This window comes from Bufo bufo, chromosome 5, assembly GCF_905171765.1.
Source record: "Bufo bufo chromosome 5, aBufBuf1.1, whole genome shotgun sequence".
Taxonomy (NCBI): Eukaryota; Metazoa; Chordata; class Amphibia; order Anura; family Bufonidae; genus Bufo; species Bufo bufo.
Genome location: NC_053393.1, coordinates 266154081 through 266172428, shown reverse-complemented (window position 1 = coordinate 266172428; position 18348 = coordinate 266154081). Strand labels below are relative to the sequence as shown.

The window sequence follows — 18348 nt, the reverse complement described above, 5'->3', positions numbered from 1 at the left end:
ATTAAAGAAAAATGTACTGTAAGTTCTTTTTTTCCATGAATAAAGACTCAACTAATAAGCAAGTCGTTTGGGATGCAGCAAAGGCCTTCTTGAGAGGACTTTTATTTAACAACTTGAACCATTGGAAAAAAGAGGTAAAAGATAAGACTAAGATCGCAGAAAAAAACCTACAGGAAGCAAAAAAGAATTGTGTGGTTGATCCTTCACAAGAAAACATAAAAAAATGGGAAGAGGAACAACAGATGGTAAAAGAAATATATCTTGAAAAAGCTCAAACAATACTGTTCTTTCAAGGGTCTAAGTTTCTTGCTGAGGGTGAAAAAATTGGGATGACCCTATCTAATATCGTTAAGTCAACAGAAGACGCCTTGGATAAGGGCAAAAAAAAAAATAAGGGTCAGGTCCTAAAAGCTCCGGATCAGATATTAGAAGCATTTGGGGTCTATTATCAAGAGTTATACAGGTCAAAAATAACTATAAAAAGGAGGAATTAAATCAATACCTAAATAGTATTTAATTTAGGAAATTGTCATTAGACTAAAGAGAAAGTCTAGGGAAAAAAATACAATTGGAAGAACTAGAAAGGGCTTTGAGATTTGTTAGATAGGAAAGCCCCAGGAGGTAATGGATTACCCTTTAAGATATACAAGGAATTTTAAAAAATATTGCTTCCAGAATTAAATAAGACTTTGTGAGGCCATGAGAGTGAAAAAGCTGACTCAATGGAAGAAGCTGTTATTATTTTAATTCATAAAACTGAAAAGGATCAATTAGAACCAGAATCATATAGACCTATATCATTATTGAATATTGATATAAAAATGTTAGCTAAGGTATTAGCGGATAGATTAGCGAAAATAATAAAAACAATAATAAAGGAAGATCAAACGGCTTTTATTCCAGGGAGAATGATATACTCCAATATCAGAAGAGTGTTTACAAATATAGAAGAAGGGAGAGATAAAAGTATTGAGAAAGGTATATATTGTCCTTAGATGCATCTAAAGCCTTCGATTGTATGGAATGGGAATATTTGTGGGAGGTCCTTAGATAATTTTTTTTTTGGTTTCGGAGACAGTTTTATAAATTGGGTTAAATTACTATATTCGAACCCTAGGTTCAGGGTAGTGGTGGATGGGGTAACGTCCCTGCCCTTTGCCCTTTTTAGGGGCACTAGGCAGGGTTGTCCCCTATCCCCGCTGCTCTTTGCTATTGCATTAGAGTCGTTAGCTATAATAATTTAAGAAAGTGATATGCATATGCAGATGATATTTTATTGTTTTTGGGGAAAACTGAGGTGGATTTGGATTTGGATAAAGTAATGGATATTTTTAAAAAGTGATTGCGGAAAGTCGCACTTAATGTTATTAGGTGAGGGGGATTTAAATGGTAATATTCAAGATGTACATATAGTAGATAAGAAAGGACGTTTTACATACCTAGGAATAAATATTTATTTGATCTTGAAAGAGTATATTAAATTGTCATTTTGGGTTGAAGTGATTACATAGAAACATAGAATGTGTCGGCAGATAAGAACCATTTGGCCCATCTAGTCTGCCCAATATACTGAATACTATGAATAGCCCTTGGCCCTATCTTATATGAAGGATGGCCGTATGCCTATCCCATGCATGCTTAAACTCCTTCATTGTATTTGTAGCTACCACTTCTGCAGGAAGGCTATTCTATGCATCCACTACTCTCAGTAAAGTAATACTTCCTGATATTACTTTTAAACCTTTGCCCCTCTAATTTAAAACTATGTCCTCTTGTAGCAATTTTTCTTCTTTTAAATATTCTCTCCTCTTTTACCTTGTTGATTCCCTTTATGTATTTCAAAGTTTTTGTCATATCCCCTCTGTCTCGTCTTTCTTCCAAGCTATCCATGTTAAGGTCCTTTAATCTTTCCTGGTAAGTTTTATCCTGCAATCCATGTACTAGTTTAGTAGCTCTTCTCTGAGCTCTCTGTAAAGTATCAATATTCTTCTGGAGATATGGTCTCCAGTACTGAGCACAATACTCCAAATGAGGTCTCACTAGTGCTCTGTAGAGCGGCATGAGCACCTCCCTCTTTTTACTGGTAATGCCTCTCCCTATACACCCAAGCATTCTGCTAGCATTTCCTGCTGCTCTATGACATTGTCTGGCTACCTTTAAGTCTTCTGAAATAATGACCCCTAAATCGCTTTCCTCAGATACTGAGGTTAGGACTGTATCACTGATTTTATATTCTGCTCTTGGGTTTTTACGTCCCAAGTGCATTTTTGACCATTCCTCTAGTTTTCCTAAATCCTTTTTCATTTGGTGTATCCCTCCAGGAACATCAACCCTGTTACAAATCTTTGTGTCATCAGCAAAAAGACACACCTTACCATCGAGGGCTTCTGCAATTTCGCTGATGAAGATATTAAACAATATTGGTCCCAGAACAGATCCCTGAGGTACCCCACTGGTAACAAGACCATGGTGTATCCCATCAGGCCCCTGTGACTTATTTGTATTAAGTTTAGACAGCTGACTTAGAACCTCTTCCTCTGTAAAGACACACGCATCAAAAGATTCATTAGTCTTCCTTCCTAACAGGTCCTTTTCCTTCATTTTCCTTTGTAAAAACTGAACAGAAGTATTCATTGAGGCAGTCAGCTAGTTCTTTATCTTCTTCCATATACCTACCTTCCTTTTGTTTTTAATTTAATTCCTTGTTTTAGTTTCCTTTTTTCGTTTATGTACCTGAAGAATGTCTTATCGCCTTTTTTCACTGACTGAGCTAATTTCTCTTCTGCCTGTGCTTTAAAAGCTCTTATAACTTGTTTGGCCTCTCTGCCTAATCTTATAAATTTGCCTGTCATCCTCGTTTTTTTTTATATATAATTACTAAATGCTATCTTTTTGTTTTTAATGATTTTGGCCACTTCTGTTGAGTACCACAGTGGACTCTTCCCAGGGGCGTAACTAGAAGTGACTGGGCCCCACAGCCAATATTTGTAAAGGCCCCTCCAGCACGCTTCGCACCTCCCTCCTCCTGTGTAAACCCCACTCCTTTGGCACAGTGTAGCGGTATACTGTATATTGTGTGGCACAGTGGATGCTATATGTGTATAACATAAACATATTTCATATGAAAACTTAGTTACTTGACCCTTGGGGATCTCGGACTCAACTTCAACACTTGGCCGGGGGCTCGGCGGAGCTGATGTTGTGCTTTATCCTAATGAGAAAGATTTCATAATAAGGATTTGGAGAAGGGGCAGAGGGATAGCAGAGCAGGGAGAGGCTGGTGCTGCTACTAGGGGGTCATACCATGGGGGAGTAATAAAGCCCACTATAATGCCCCCCACCCCCCAGTAGTAATAATTCTCCTTATAATGTGACAGTGCAAAAATTCCCCCTTGTAATGCCCCCAGTTGAGCTAATGTCCCCATGGTGCCCCCATAATGTCCCAGTATAAAATACCCCTATATAGTGCCCCCAGTAAATTCCCCCATAGTGCTCCTCTCCCCCCTTCCCGCTAGTGCCCCCCATAATGTACCAGTATAAATTGCCCCATATATAGTGCCCCAGTAGATGCCCCTCAGTTTCCGGCCTCTGATAGACTGCCGGCCTAATGTCCCCCATAATGCCCCCCAATAATGTGCCAGTAAGTGTCCCCATAGATGACCCCCATCATGTGCCAGTATCAAGTGCCTCTCTCCTCCCCCCCACATGTCCCAGTATCATAGTGCCATCTCCCCCCCCCCCCCCCCCCCACATGTCCCAGTATCATAGTGCCATAGTGACTTCTACTGTTATAGCTGGCTAAGTGTACATCTATACACATGACAGCTGCTCATATATAGAGATATAGCAGAGCGGAGTGTGCTGGGACAGCTGTCATATAGAGATATAGCAGTGCTGGGTGTGTTGGGGCAGCTGTCATGTGTATAGATGTACACTTAGCCAGCTATAACAGTAGAAGTCTCAAATTTTTTCAATCAATTGCAATGCAGTCTTTATGGCTGTGAGGGTAAATGCTTTGCCTCTGATACACTGATACATTGGAGATTGTGGGTTCGAATCCCAGACACATCAGTAGACTTTAGGAGACAGTAAGATTAGATCACATTAGCGAGGGGGCCTGGTCAGCCGCTGCTGCTGTGAAGGGGCCCTGAACATTAAGACAAGAATCGATATTTAACTAACTTGAAAATAAACTGTCACACACGCTGCCGGGGCGCCGGGCCCCCTTGGCAGCCCGGGCCCCGAAGCAGCTGCTTCCCCGGTAGTTACGCCACTGACTCTTCCTTTTTTTGCTTTTACTGACAAGCCAAATGCAATTATCTGTTGCTTTAAATAGTGCCACTTTTAAGTAGTCCCATTTCTTCTGGACTCCATTGAAACTGTTCCAATCTGATAGGGACTCGTATACCACTAATCAAATTTTAGAAAAGTCTGTTTTTTTTTAAATCTAATACTTTTGTTTTTGTGTGGTGTGACTCAGTCACTGTCCTTATAGTAAACCACACTGATTGGTGATCACTAGATCCCAAGCTTTCCCTACAGTAATATCAGATACCAAATTCCCGTTTGTGAATACTAAATCTAAAATGGCCTCCTTCCGAGTTGGCTCCTCAACTACTTGCTGTAGAGTTAATCCCAGTAGGGAATTTAGAATATCTGTACTCCTGGCAGAACTAGCTATTTTCGTATTCCAGTTTACATCAGGAAGATTAAAGTCTCCCATAATGATAACACTAAATGTTGTCATGCCCTCTTCCTTAATAATGGATCTTAAATTGTGCTTGTTTGGCATAGTGGCAGATACTGCGAGATTAATCTGAATTTGTGAATCATTATTTCTGGCATGTATAGCTATCGCGCGGAGGTAGATCGTGCTGGCTTCTTTTAGTAAATCTCAGGGGTTACAGCTTGTTAATGATATTTTGCCATTTGAAAGATCATAGTATTATCACTAAGTGTCCATGTACACTTTCTTCTCCGAGGACTATTGCCCACACCTAGCTCCCAGGGTCCATGGCATTGAACAGTCGACATATCATATCTGCTAGTCTCTTTAACATAACCAAGTCTTCTCAGCATATAATTTTCTGTACTGTTAATTTATATGCTTGTTTTCATGTGCATGTGATATGTCTTGTTAAGGAGACTTTGAAATAAACCGTTTATTAAAAAAAAGTCCCCCTTTAGTGCCCCCAAACAGTAAAATCCCCCTTTAGTGCCCCCCATAGAGTTCTTGGAAGAGTGTGAGGTATGTTAGCAGTGTAACATGAGTGGGGCTTATGGGTGCAGCAGGGGCCCCCAGAGAAATCCCAAATCTGTTATGTGCTGTTTTATAAGCCTGTTTTTTTGTCTCTCTTCACTTTTTCAATTGTTCTAGTTTTTGACTGTACAGCATATTTATTTAAATTCATTCTTTTTTTTGGTTAGGTTATTGAAGGAAAAGAAAATCCCTGGTCTTTCAATACTGGTTGGTAGTTATCATTAAATTTATGTATTTTGTAATGTCTGTCTTTTTCTATACTTGGCTTTTAATGATATGTATTTAATCCATTCAATACCATTGTGTTTTTTCTAAAGGTACACTTTTTTCTGTTTCTCACTCTACCCCAAAATGTTGTAATTTCTTTATTTGTAAGACACATGAGGCCTTCTTACTATTTTACACTTTCCTGCAAAGAACATGTCATATGTCCTTGTGGTACTTCAGTAGCCAAGCATGTATTTCATAGATCCTTTATACTGATCGTGGTGCCAGCCAAGATACAGCCCTAGCTAGATACAGCCTTTTGAAATGGGTTGGAAATGAGTGCTGCATTTACAGCTCTCACTTCCCTTAGGGTTTTATTACATTAAAAGATTGGGCACACGATTGTTGGGAAGGAAGTGTTCCTTCCTGGCAATCGCCTGCTCGTTAAAGGTGGAGACCGCTGCTATTACATGCAGTGATCTTCACTGTATGAGGAGAAATGATCACTAATCCCCATACTGACTAGGTGTTTGCCGGCAGCAGATCATAAGACAGCATGATCTGCCGCCGGCAAACAATGATTTTTAAGCCTGCTTAAAAATCTGGATTGGCTGATGAGCGAGCGTTTGCTAGTTCATCGAGTAATTGGCGGCAGTATTAAACTGCCATATCATCGCTAACAAGCGTTACTACGAACTACCTTAAAGGATACTATCTCTGATTGTATGGCAGCTATGATTTCTATTAGATTTAGTATAGATGATGTTCAGCTATAAAACAGTACATAGCTTTGTAGGCTAAAGCCTGTGTATTAGGCAGTGAAATACTACCGCCGATTACCCGATGAACAAGCAAACATTCATCGAGCAATCCAAATTTTTTAACTCGTTTAGAATTCTTTGTAGGTGGTAGATCATGCTGTGTAAACAGTATGGAGACGAGACCTGGCACTGCTCGTCCATTTCTTGAGTTAAAATAGGGAATCGCACTGCGTCCTCCTTGCTTTTGATGAGGTGTTCTCTACTGAACTGAAAGAAACGCTTATCTAATGAGCAGTTCCTACTCGCTACAATATCTCCTTATGTTCAGGACTTTTGGCGCACTCATGGCGGTCAGTCCCTGATACATAACAATACACCGCTACATAGTGTTTAATGATACTAGGGAGCAAATGTTTGATTCTTATATCTTATCAGCACGCTGCTAGTCAATTCTATACCTTCTATTAGGGGACTTGGTCTGCTGCAGTCTGCCCTGTGTCTCCCTTCCCACTAGATTCTTCAGGAAAGTTTAACCCCTTCTACCATCTGCAGCACAGACTCGGGGCTGGATGCTTTGCTAAGCAGCTGCAGCTAGTGAAGACACAGATGCTCAGGATCTTCCCTCCTCATCCTGCTGACGCAGGAGGAGTTCTGCAGAGCATTACAAAAGAACAGGTAGGGGGAAGTTCCTGTGTGTATCGGCAGTGTCATTGTACAGCTGGGACTTGTAGTCCTACACATACAACATGCTGCTGAGTATCCCAGCCGTCAGACATATCACTCAGGACAGCACTTTTATTCACTCGCTTTGCAGAGCAGAGGGAGGGGCTGTCTTTTTTGACACCGACAAATATTCATGTGGAAAACCTCAGAGATTGATTTTACTGCCTGTAAACAAAGGGCCCAGAAGAGAACTAGGGAAATTAGGAAATAGATAAAAAAAATTATTGCCTAAAACATGCTTAGCTTATGTATATATTGCTGACCATCAGATTTACAGTTCTATATTTTGTTTTTTGTTTACATAACTCGGACAGCTACTTTAACCCCTTAAGGACCCACGCCGTACATGTACAGCGCAAGGTCAGGGGGGAATCATGGCACCATGCCTGCTCTTACCAGCAGGCAGCCATGCCAAGGGCAGCATGGTGCTGCACTGCCCCCCAGCAGCTCCAAGTGCTGCGATTGGCCGATCAATGAAACCAGCACATCGCAGCACAGAAAGATGTCACAGGCATCGGGGAGGGTGGGGAGGAGGTCAGGAGGAGATGGCAGGTGCTGAACAAGTCACCTCCGAGGTGAGGCAGGAAGAGTCAGAACTTCCCTGCATGCAGCCATTCTAGCTGGTGACTGCATGCAGAAAGGTTCTGCTTGTAGCTCGCTGTAACTTATGGAGCACCGCTGCAGCGTTTTAACCCCTTTCCTGCTGAAAAGAAGAAGAAAGAAGAACATCTGCAATAGCTGCACAGATTTTGTTTTCATTTGCAGCTGGTCCAAATATTTCTTCTTTTTTGGGGGGTTAAAAAAGAAGAAAGTAGTAGTTAGGGCTTTATATAAAAAATATATATATATATATATATATATATATATATATATATATATATATACACACTGCTCAAAAAAATAAAGGGAACACTTAAACAACACAATGTAACTCCAAGTCAATCACACTTCTGTGAAATCAAACTGTCCACTTAGGAAGCAACACTGAGTGACAATCAATTTCACATGCTGTTGTGCAAATGGGATAGACAACAGGTGGAAATTATAGGCAATTAGCAAGACACCCCCAATAAAGGAATGGTTCTGCAGGTTGTAACCACAGACCACTTCTCAGTTCCTATGCTTCCTGGCTGATGTTTTGGTCACTTTTGAATGCTGGCGGTGCTTTCACTCTAGTGGTAGCATGAGACTGAGTCTACAACCCACACAAGTGGCTCAGGTAGTGCAGCTTATCCAGGATGGCACATCAATGCGAGCTGTGGCAAGAAGGTTTGCTGTGTCTGTCAGCGTAGTGTCCAGAGCATGGAGGCGCTACCAGGTGACAGGCCAGTACATCAGGAGACGTGGAGGAGGCCGTAGGAGGGCAACAACCCAGCAGCAGGACCGCTACCTCCGCCTTTGTGCAAGGAGGAACAGGAGGAGCACTGCCAGAGCCCTGCAAAATGACCTCCAGCAGGCCACAAATGTGCATGTGTCTGCTCAAACGGTCAGAAACAGACTCCATGAGGGTGATATGAGGGCCCGACGTCCACAGGTGGGGGTTGTGCTTACAGCCCAACACCGTGCAGGACGTTTGGCATTTACCAGAGAGCACCAAGATTGGCAAATTCGCCACTGGCGCCCTGTGCTCTTCACAGATGAAAGCAGGTTCACACTGAGCACATGTGACAGACGTGACAGAGTCTGGAGACGCCGTGGAGAACGTTCTGCTGCCTTCAACATCCTCCAGCATGACCGGTTTGGCATTGGGTCAGTAATGGTGTGGGGTGGCATTTCTTTGGAGGGCCGCACAGCCCTCCATGTGCTCGCCAGAGGTAGCCTGACTGCTATTAGGTACCGAGATGAGATCCTCAGACCCCTTGTGAGACCATATGCTGGTGCGGTTGGCCCTGGGTTCCTCCTAATGCAAGACAATGCTAGACCTCGTGTGGCTGGAGTGTGTCAGCAGTTCCTGTAAGACGAAGGCATTGATGCTATTGACTGGCCCGCCCGTTCCCAAGAACTGAATCCAATTGAGCACATCTGGGACATCATGTCTCGCTCTATCCAACAACGTCACGTTGCACCACAGACTGTCCAGGAGTTGGCAGATGCTTTAGTCCAGGTCTGGGAGGAGATCCCTCAGGAGACCGTCCGCCACCTCATCAGGAGCATGCACAGGCATTGTAGGGAGGTCATACAGGCACGTGGAGGCCACACACACTACTGAGCCTCATTTTGACTTGTTTTAAGGACATTACATCAAAGTTTAATCAGCCTGTAGTGTGTTTTTCCACTTTAATTTTGAGTGTGACTCCAAATCCAGACCTCCATGGGTTAGAAAATTTTAATACCATTTTTTTTATTTTTGTGTGATTTTGTTGTCAGCACATTCAACTATGTAAAGAACAAAGTATTTCAGAAAAATATTTAATTAATTCAGATCTACACATATACACACACACACACACACAGTACAGGCCAAAAGTTTGGACACACCTAGTTCTCATTCAAAGAGTTTTCTTTATTTTCATGACTATGAAAATTGTAGATTCACACTGAAGGCATCAAAACTATGAATTAACACATGTGGAATTATATACATAATAAACAAGTGTGAAACAACTGAAAATGTCATATTCTAGGTTCTTCAAAGTAGCCACCTTTTGCTTTGATTACTGCTTTGCACACTCTTGGCATTCTCTTGATGAGCTTCAAGAGGGAAATGGTTTTCACTTCACAGGTGTGCCCTGTCAGGTTTAATAACTGGGATTTCTTGCCTTATAAATGGGGTTGGGACCATCAGTTGCGTTGAGGAGAAGTCAGGTGGATACACAGCTGATAGTCCTACTGAATAGACTGTTAGACTGTTAGAATGTATTATGGCAAGAAAAAAGCAGCTAAGTAAAGAAAAACGAGTTGCCATCATTACTTTAAGAAATGAAGGTCAGCCAGTCAGCCGAAAAACTGGGAAAACTTTGAAAGTAAGGGCTATTTGACCATGAAGGAGAGTGATGGGGTGCTGCACCAGATGACCTGGCCTCCACAGTCACCAGACCTGAACCCAATCGAGATGGTTTGGGCTGAGCTGGACCGCAGAGTGAAGGCAAAAGGGCCAACAAGTGCTAAGCATCTCTGGGAACTCCTTCAAGACTGTTGGAAGACCATTTCAGGTGACTACCTCTTGAAGCTCATCAAGAGAATGCCAAGAGTGTGCCAAGCAGTAATCAAAGCAAAAGGTGGCTACTTTGAAGAACCTAGAATATGACATATTTTCAGTTGTTTGACACTTGTTTATTATGTATATAATTCCACATGTGTTAATTCATAGTTTTGATGCCTTCATAGTCATGAAAATAAAGAAAACTCTTTGAATGAGAATGTGTGTCCAAACTTTTGGTCTGTACTATATATATATATATATATATATATATATATATATATATATATATATATATATAATAAAGCCCTAACTACTTCTTTCTTCTTTTTTAACCCCAAAAGAAAATAAATATTTGGACCAGCTGCAAATGAAAACAGCTGCTTAAACTAATAACAAACAAAAAATGTAATGTTACCATGTTTTTATTGAACACACCATGTAAACATTCACAGTGCAGGTGGAAAAAGTATGTGAACTCTTGTATTTAATAACTGGTTGAACCTCCTTTGGCAGCAATAACTTCAGCCAAACATTTCCTGTAGTTGCAGATCAGACGTCCACAACGGTCAGGAGTAATTCTTGTTCAGTTCAGCAATATTCTTGGGTTGTCTGGTGTGAATCCCTTTCTTGTGGCCACAGCATCTCCATCTGGTTGAGGTCAGGACTCTGACTGGGCCACTCCAGAAGGCGTATTTTCTTCTGTTTAAGCCATTCTGTTGTTGATTTGGGTCATTGTCCTGTTGCAACACCCATCTTTTGTTGAGCTTCAGCTGGTGGACAGATGGCCTTAAGTTCTCCTGCAAAATGTCTTGATAAACTTGGGAATTCATTTTTCCTTCGATGATAGCAATCCGTCCAGACCCTAACGCAGCAAAGCAGCCCCAAACCATGAGGCTCCCACCACCATTCTTTACAGTTGGGATGAGGTTTTGATGTTGGTGTGCTGTGCCTCTTTTTATCCACACATAGTGTTGTGTGTTTCTTCCAAACAACTCAACTTTGGTTTCATCTGTCCACAGAATATTTTGCCAGTACTGCTGTGGAACATCCAGGTGCTCTTGTGCAAACTGTAAACGTGCAGCAATGTATTTTTTGGACAGCAGTGGCTTCCTCTGTGGTATCCTCCCATGAAATCCATTATTTAGTGTTTTACGTATCGTAGATTCGCTAACAGGGATGTTCGCATATGCCAGAGACTTTTGTAAGTCTTTAGCTGACTCTCTAGGATTCTTCTTCACCCCATTGAGCAGTCTGCGCTGTGCTCTTGCAGTCATCTTTACAGGACGGCCACTCCTAGGGAGAGTAGCACCAGTGCTGAACTTTCTCCATTTATAGACAATTTGTCTTACTGTGGACAGATGAATAGCAAGGCTTTTTTAGATACTTTTATAACCCTTTCCAGCTTTATGCAAGTCAACAATTCTTAATCGTAGGTCTTTTAAGAGCTCTTTTGTGCGAGGCATCATTCACATCAGGCAATGCTTCTTGCGAAAAGCAAACCCAGAACTGGTGTGTGTTTTTTATAGGGCAGGGCAGCTGTAACCAACACCTCGAATCTCATCTAATTTATTGGACTCCAGTTGGCTGACACCTCGCTCCAATTAGCTCTTGGAGATGTCATTAGTCTAGGGGTTCACATACTTTTTCCACCTGCACTGTGAATGTTTACATGGTGTGTTCAATAAAAACATGGTAACATTTAATTCTTTGTGTGTTATTAGTTTAAGCAGACTGTGATTGTCTATTGTTGTGACTTAGATGAAGATCAGCTCACATTTTATGACCAATTTGTGCAGAAAGCCATATAATTCCAAAGGGTTCACATACTTTTTCTTGCAACTGTTTGTATATATATATATATATATATATGTATATATATAATTAAATTGTTAGCCAGTGTTCACTGTATTTATACTACAGTTTTTGCACACACGTGCAGTTAGTAGTAGTGTGTGTATGTATATGTGTGTGTGTGTGTGTGTGTGTATACACTCACCTAAAGAATTATTAGGAACACCTGTTCTATTTCTCATTAATGCAATTATCTAGTCAACCAATCACATGGCAGTTGCTTCAATGCATTTAGGGGGGTGGTCCTGGTTAAGACAATCTCCTGAACTCCAAACTGAATGTCAGAATGGGAAAGAAAGGTGATTTAAGCAATTTTGAGCGTGGCATGGTTGTTGGTGCCAGACGGGCCGGTCTGAGTATTTCACAATCTGCTCAGTTACTGGGATTTTCACGCACAACCATTTCTAGGGTTTACAAAGAATGGTTTGAAAAGGGAAAAACATCCAGTATGCGGCAGTCCTGTGGGCAAAAATGCCTTGTGGATGCTAGAGGTCAGAGGAGAATGGGCCGACTGATTCAAGCTGATAGAAGAGCATCACCAGATCTCAACCCAATAGAGCATCTTTGGGATGTGGTGGAACGGGAGCTTCGTGCCCTGGATGTGCATCCCTCAAATCTCCATCAACTGCAAGATGCTATCCTATCAATATGGGCCAACATTTCTAAAGAATGCTATCAGCACCTTGTTGAATCAATGCCACGTAGAATTAAGGCAGTTCTGAAGGCAAAAGGGGGTCCAACACCATATTAGTATGGTGTTCGTAATAATTCTTTACTTGAGAGAGAGTGTGTGTGTGTGTGTGTATATATATATATATATATATATTATAGAAGAATGGTGGCACTGACAAAAATAGTTAGAAAGGTTGGGTGCACGTTCACTGGGGAATGAGCTGCTTGCCCCTTGGTGTGTGTGTATGTATGTGTGTGTGTGTGTGTATATATATATATATATATATATATATATATATATATATATCTTGAGAGAAATAGGACTGCACTCCAGATAAAAGTGAAAAATAAGTGAAGCTTTATTTACCCATAACTTTGGCAACTTTGCAAAGTTGCCAAAGTTATGGGTGAATAAAGCTTTACTTATTTTTCACTTTTATCTGGAGTGCAGTCCTATTTCTCTCAAGCCGTATTATTGGGGCATTGCCACTGCCCTTGTGGATTTTGCACCCGTTTCTTTCATGTCAGAGCCTTTTTCAAGCTCTGACATGAGCTGAAACGTTGCCATCCACATGGGTGAATAAACACCACTACTTTTACTTGGAGTGCTGTCCGTTTTTCATCTTTATTATATGGGCTAAGCTGCTACATCCCTGGACCTAGCACCCACATTGCTTTTTCCAGTGCCGCCATTTGTCTTTCTATCTATCTATCTATCTATCTATCTATCTATATATATATATCTATATATATATATATATATATATATATATATATAGATAGAGATATATATATATATATATATATATATATATATATATAGATAGAGATATATATATATAGATAGAGATATATATATAGATAGATATATAGATATATAGATATAGATATATATATATATATATATATATATATATATTAATATATTATACGAACAGCACTCCTGGAATCCACAGAAAAGGTTTTTCTTTTTTCTATCATGTGATGCTACGTTTCGACTCTTAACTCTTAACTAGAGCCTTTCTCAAGGCTGTGGATTCTAGGAGTGCTGTTCGTTTTTCTTTATATATATATATATATATATATATATATATATATATATATATATATATATATATATATATACATATTTTGTACTTTGCCTCTAGAGCCCTGCTGTGCGCCCATACAGCAGGCTACAAGCACATATCGGGTGTTTGCAAAAAGGGTAGAAAATGGGGAACATATACTGGGGTGCATTTTCTCCTTTAACCCCTTGTGAAAGTAAAAAATTTGGTTCTGCTAGTAATTTTTCATTTTTACAAATGTGTGCTTTGAAATGCTTCCACAAGTGTTTGTCTTCTGTGAGACACCTGTTTGCTGAAAAGTACCCTTTCCACCACTTATTTTTCGTACGGGGGTGCTCTTTCCGAAATGGGGTCACTTGTTGGGGTTTTTCATTTCTGGGGACCTCAGGAATTTATTGAATGTGACATGGCACCTAAAATCCATGTCTGCCAATTCAGGTCGGCAAATCCATATTTAGCTGTTTGACTCTAGAGCCCTGCCATGCGCCCATACATCATTTTTTGAGTACATATGGGGTGTTGGCGTATTCTGGGGGAAATGGTGAACAAAATGTGGGGTGCATGTTGTCCTGTTACCCCTTGTGAAAGTGAAAAATGTGGGTGTAAAGCAACTTTTTCTGGAAATTTTTTTTTATTTTCACAGCCAATAATTTCCTAATTCTGTGAAACGCCTGATGGTTCAAAGTGCTTACTACACACCTTCAAATATTCCTTGAGGGGTGTAGTTTTCAGAGTGGGGTCACTTTTTGGGGGTTTCCACTGTAGGGCCACCTCAGGGTGTCTTCATATGCGACAAAGCTCCCAATTACCATTCCAGCAAAATCCGCTCTCCAAAAGCTATATGGTGCTCCTTCCACTTTGAAGCCTGCTGTGCGCCCATACATCACTTTTTGAGCACACATTGGGTGTTTCTGTAAACTCCTGATTCAGAGTAATAGATTTTGAGTTTTGTTTGGCTGTTAAAACTTAAAATCTGCAAAAAAAAAATTGAAATTTTATTTCCATTTTCCTTTAATTCTCGAGGGGAACCTAAAAGGTTAACAAAGTTTGTAAAATCAGTTTTGAATACCTTGAGGGGTGTAGTTAAAAAAAATTGGGTAATTTATGGGTGGTTTCTAATATGTAAGGCCCCCAGAAAGTGACTTCATAACTGAACTGGTCCTGAAAAAAATTGGGATTTGGAAATGTTCTTTTAAGATTTACTTCTCAACTTCTAAGCCTTCTAACGTCCCAAAAAAAAAATGTCATTTTCAAAATTTGTTATTTTTTTTATAAATAAAAATGGATTTTTTTTTACTCCATTTTACCACTGTCATGAAGTACAATATGTGACGAAAAGACAATCTCAGAATAGCCCGGATAAGTAAAAGCGTTTTAAAGTTATTACCACATAAAGCAACACATATCAGATTTGCAAAAAATGGCCTGGTCCTTAAGGTGAAAAATTGCAGGGTCCTTAAGGGGTTAAGTGTGTTCATGCTGACGTACACTCATTGACACAATTCCCATCTCCCTGTTTCTAATGAATTAGAGAGGGTGTACCTTATTTTAATATGATTTACATTAAAGTTTTTTGGTGTTACCGTCCTACACAGGCAGTGAGCTAATCCTAATTCGTTACAGAAATTCTTTATGCTTATCTGTAAATTGGAATAGCAAGCCTACACCTAGTGAAGCTGACCTTCGCCAGTCTGCTATTGATGATCTATCCGGATAGGCCATCAATATCAAGTTTTTGGATAACCCCTTTAAGGACTACCTCCTTCTCCCCCACCCCAAGTACATTCTTAACCTATTTATTTATTTTCCATATGTCCATTTGTTTGTTCATGTTATACTATGCTTAATGAAGAGACCTAAGTTGTTTTAAAGGCAGACTATGTAATGTCATTGTTTTTATCATTGTTAGCCACTAAAAGTTATCATACCTGTAAGACTGTTATTTTATTTCTCTTAATGAGAACAAGATAAATTACTTTTAGTCATTGAATGGTAACCATCATTATTTACTTTCTGAACATTTAATTTCTACTGCTCTTTACACAAATGAGTGAATTGTTACAGTTATGAGAGCTCCCTCTCTTGCACATACTATTCATACTGAATATAATATTTTGTGAAGGATGTGTTCTGATTACCTCTTAGATATTACTGGTGCGTCAAGTGTATATTACACTCCAGACAGCGAACTTGAAAAGATGGACTTCACTTCAGATGATTTTTTTGACACAGATGTCAAACCTGCAGCTTCTGAACATGTTGTAACGTTTCTAGGTAAACACTGATAGATTGTGTCTAAGGCTTTGTTTCCGCTTAGGTGTTTCCTTTTTCACATTGTTATTCAGTCTATAACTGAAGCATAGATTTAACTGTTAAAGTGTTTTTTTCAGGAGTACAATATTGATGATCTGATATTATTAAACTATCATAAGGATAGATCAGTGGTGGTCTGACTCCCAGCACCCCTGCTAATCAGCTGTTCGAAGAGACTGCTGTGCTCCGGTGAGGTGAGCCTTGCAGCCTCTTCCTGTGACATCACTTTAATAAGTCACATGACCTATTTGCAGCTCTGCCCCATTCAAGTGGGCTGCAAAGCCTCTATACAACTCTAGAAGCTGTGCTTGATATGCTATGAGACTGCAGCACTTACAGCGCGGAAGTCTTGTCAAACAGCTGATTGATTGGAGATCTAGGGTCCTGGGGGATAGGCCATCAATATCAAATTTCGCTTTAAATAGATAGCTTGGCAACTTCAAGAATCTTCTTAGGTCTCTATATACCGATCAGCCATAACATTAAAACCCACTGACAAAGAAAATAAGTATTTTTTTCTTATGGCAATGCAACTGTAAAGCGGTGGGATATACAGGGAGATTAACTCGAAAGAGGCCCTGAATATTCTGTTGCAACAACTGTTAGGATAAAGCAAGCTGAAAAAAACAAAAATAAGCTACATACCTTGACGTATGGGTAATTTTCTCTGAGAAGTTTTCTCCATTTTCTGCCAGACACGTTTTGACGTAGCTCTCCACGTTCCTTAATGTATCAGCCAGCATATCTGGGGGAATAGCAGCAATTTCACATTGTATATTTATCTTCCACAGTACAAGGCCTGTTCCGATAGACTTTTCCTTTTGAGTGTAGCCCAAAGGAAGAAGTCTGGTGTTGACCAAAGGCCCTTTGAAATGACCTTATTGCTGAAAAAGGACTCAATTTCTGCCATGCTCCTTGCCGATGTGTGACACGTTGCTCCATCTTGTTGGAAGTAACTCACAAGTAGCTCTCCTTTAACTCACAAGTATCCATTTAATTTATGAATTGTTCACAAATGTTCAGGTACATATTAGTGTTGCTTTTTGATCATGGATCAGTTTTGTCAAGTGACTAAGAGATTTTCAGTGGCCCATATCTTGATGATTTACGAGTTAACATAACCCAACAAATGGAACCACACCTCATCGAAGAATCATGTGATGTCCATTATTCCTTCTTTCGTTTTCCTTCACAAATGCCTAGAACCAGTGACATTATATGACTTTTCTCCATATCAATCGCTTCAAGCTCCTGAATGACTGTGACATGATATGCATGCAATTTTGCATGTTTTGTAGCTCTTTGACATGTGGAATAAGATCTCCCACCTCGCAACTAACAGGTCACTAAGGCTCTATTGCCAATGTCTTGTTGCCAGATGTCCCTGCAGGACAAATTCAGTTATGTGGACTGTGGAGTCCATCCTAGGATGGGTTAGAGCTGTTTTAGTGGTTCAAGTGAATCCCACACAGTATTGAGCAGGTTGGTTAAAGGGGTTATCCTGGAAAAGGTAATGTTGACATCCTCAGGATAGGTCATCATTATCACATCAGCGGGGGTCTGAGTCCCAGCTTCCCCACCAATCCGCTGTTTCAGGGAGCCGCTGTCCATTCCACGGACAGCGTCGTACATTGTATAGTGGCAGTGTTTGGTATTGCAGCTCAGTCCCATCAACTTGAATGGGGCTAAGCTGCAACTAGGCCATGTATCCAATGTGCAGTGATGCGGCACTTAAGAGCACGTCTAACAGCAGATCAGGTGGGGATCCTGGGTAACTCACCCCTGCAGATCTGATACTGATGACCTATCCTGAGGATAAGTCAAAACTATATTTTCCTAGATAACCCCTTTAAATGTTATGGCTATGGTATATACTTGGTTATGAACTGCGTTACTGCAAAGCTACATATATATTGCATAATGCTATTGAAGAGGTATTGCAGTTTTAATGATTAGTTATTTATTTAGAAAACAATTTGAACAATTTTCCAATATACATCTATTTAAAATTTTTCTTGCAAACCTTTATTATATCCATACAGTAGCCTCTATCTACAGAAAAAAAAATGGTATGGCCCATTTTAGTCCTGTAAAATGCATCCATAGTAGAGCTGGATAGGACTAAACATGATGCCAGTCATGTAACCCTCACAAGTATCATGTGATCTGACTGACGGTTAAATGCCCAGGTATCTAACAGATGAATAGTAGTGTACAATGTTAGACTGGCCCACCAGAGGATCCTTCGGTGGGCCCAAGCTATAATAACATAGTGGGCCCCAAAGATCCAGGAGAAAAAACACATGTATGTCATGTAACACTGCTGCTTACTGATTATCAGGGATTACATGA

At 40.2% G+C, this 18348-nt stretch overlaps 1 protein-coding gene across 6 annotated transcripts in view; it reads left to right on the top strand.

Moving 5' to 3' along the window:
* LOC121001875 overlaps positions 1–18348 on the top strand; it is a 378122-nt gene that overhangs the window by 196747 nt on the left and 163027 nt on the right. For all 6 annotated transcript variants that reach the window (XM_040433099.1, XM_040433098.1, XM_040433102.1 and 3 more), the window contains exons 8-9: positions 5428–5467; positions 15829–15957. In XM_040433099.1, the coding sequence (XP_040289033.1) occupies positions 5428–5467; positions 15829–15957 (169 nt within the window). The remainder of the gene's footprint in view (positions 1–5427; positions 5468–15828; positions 15958–18348) is intronic.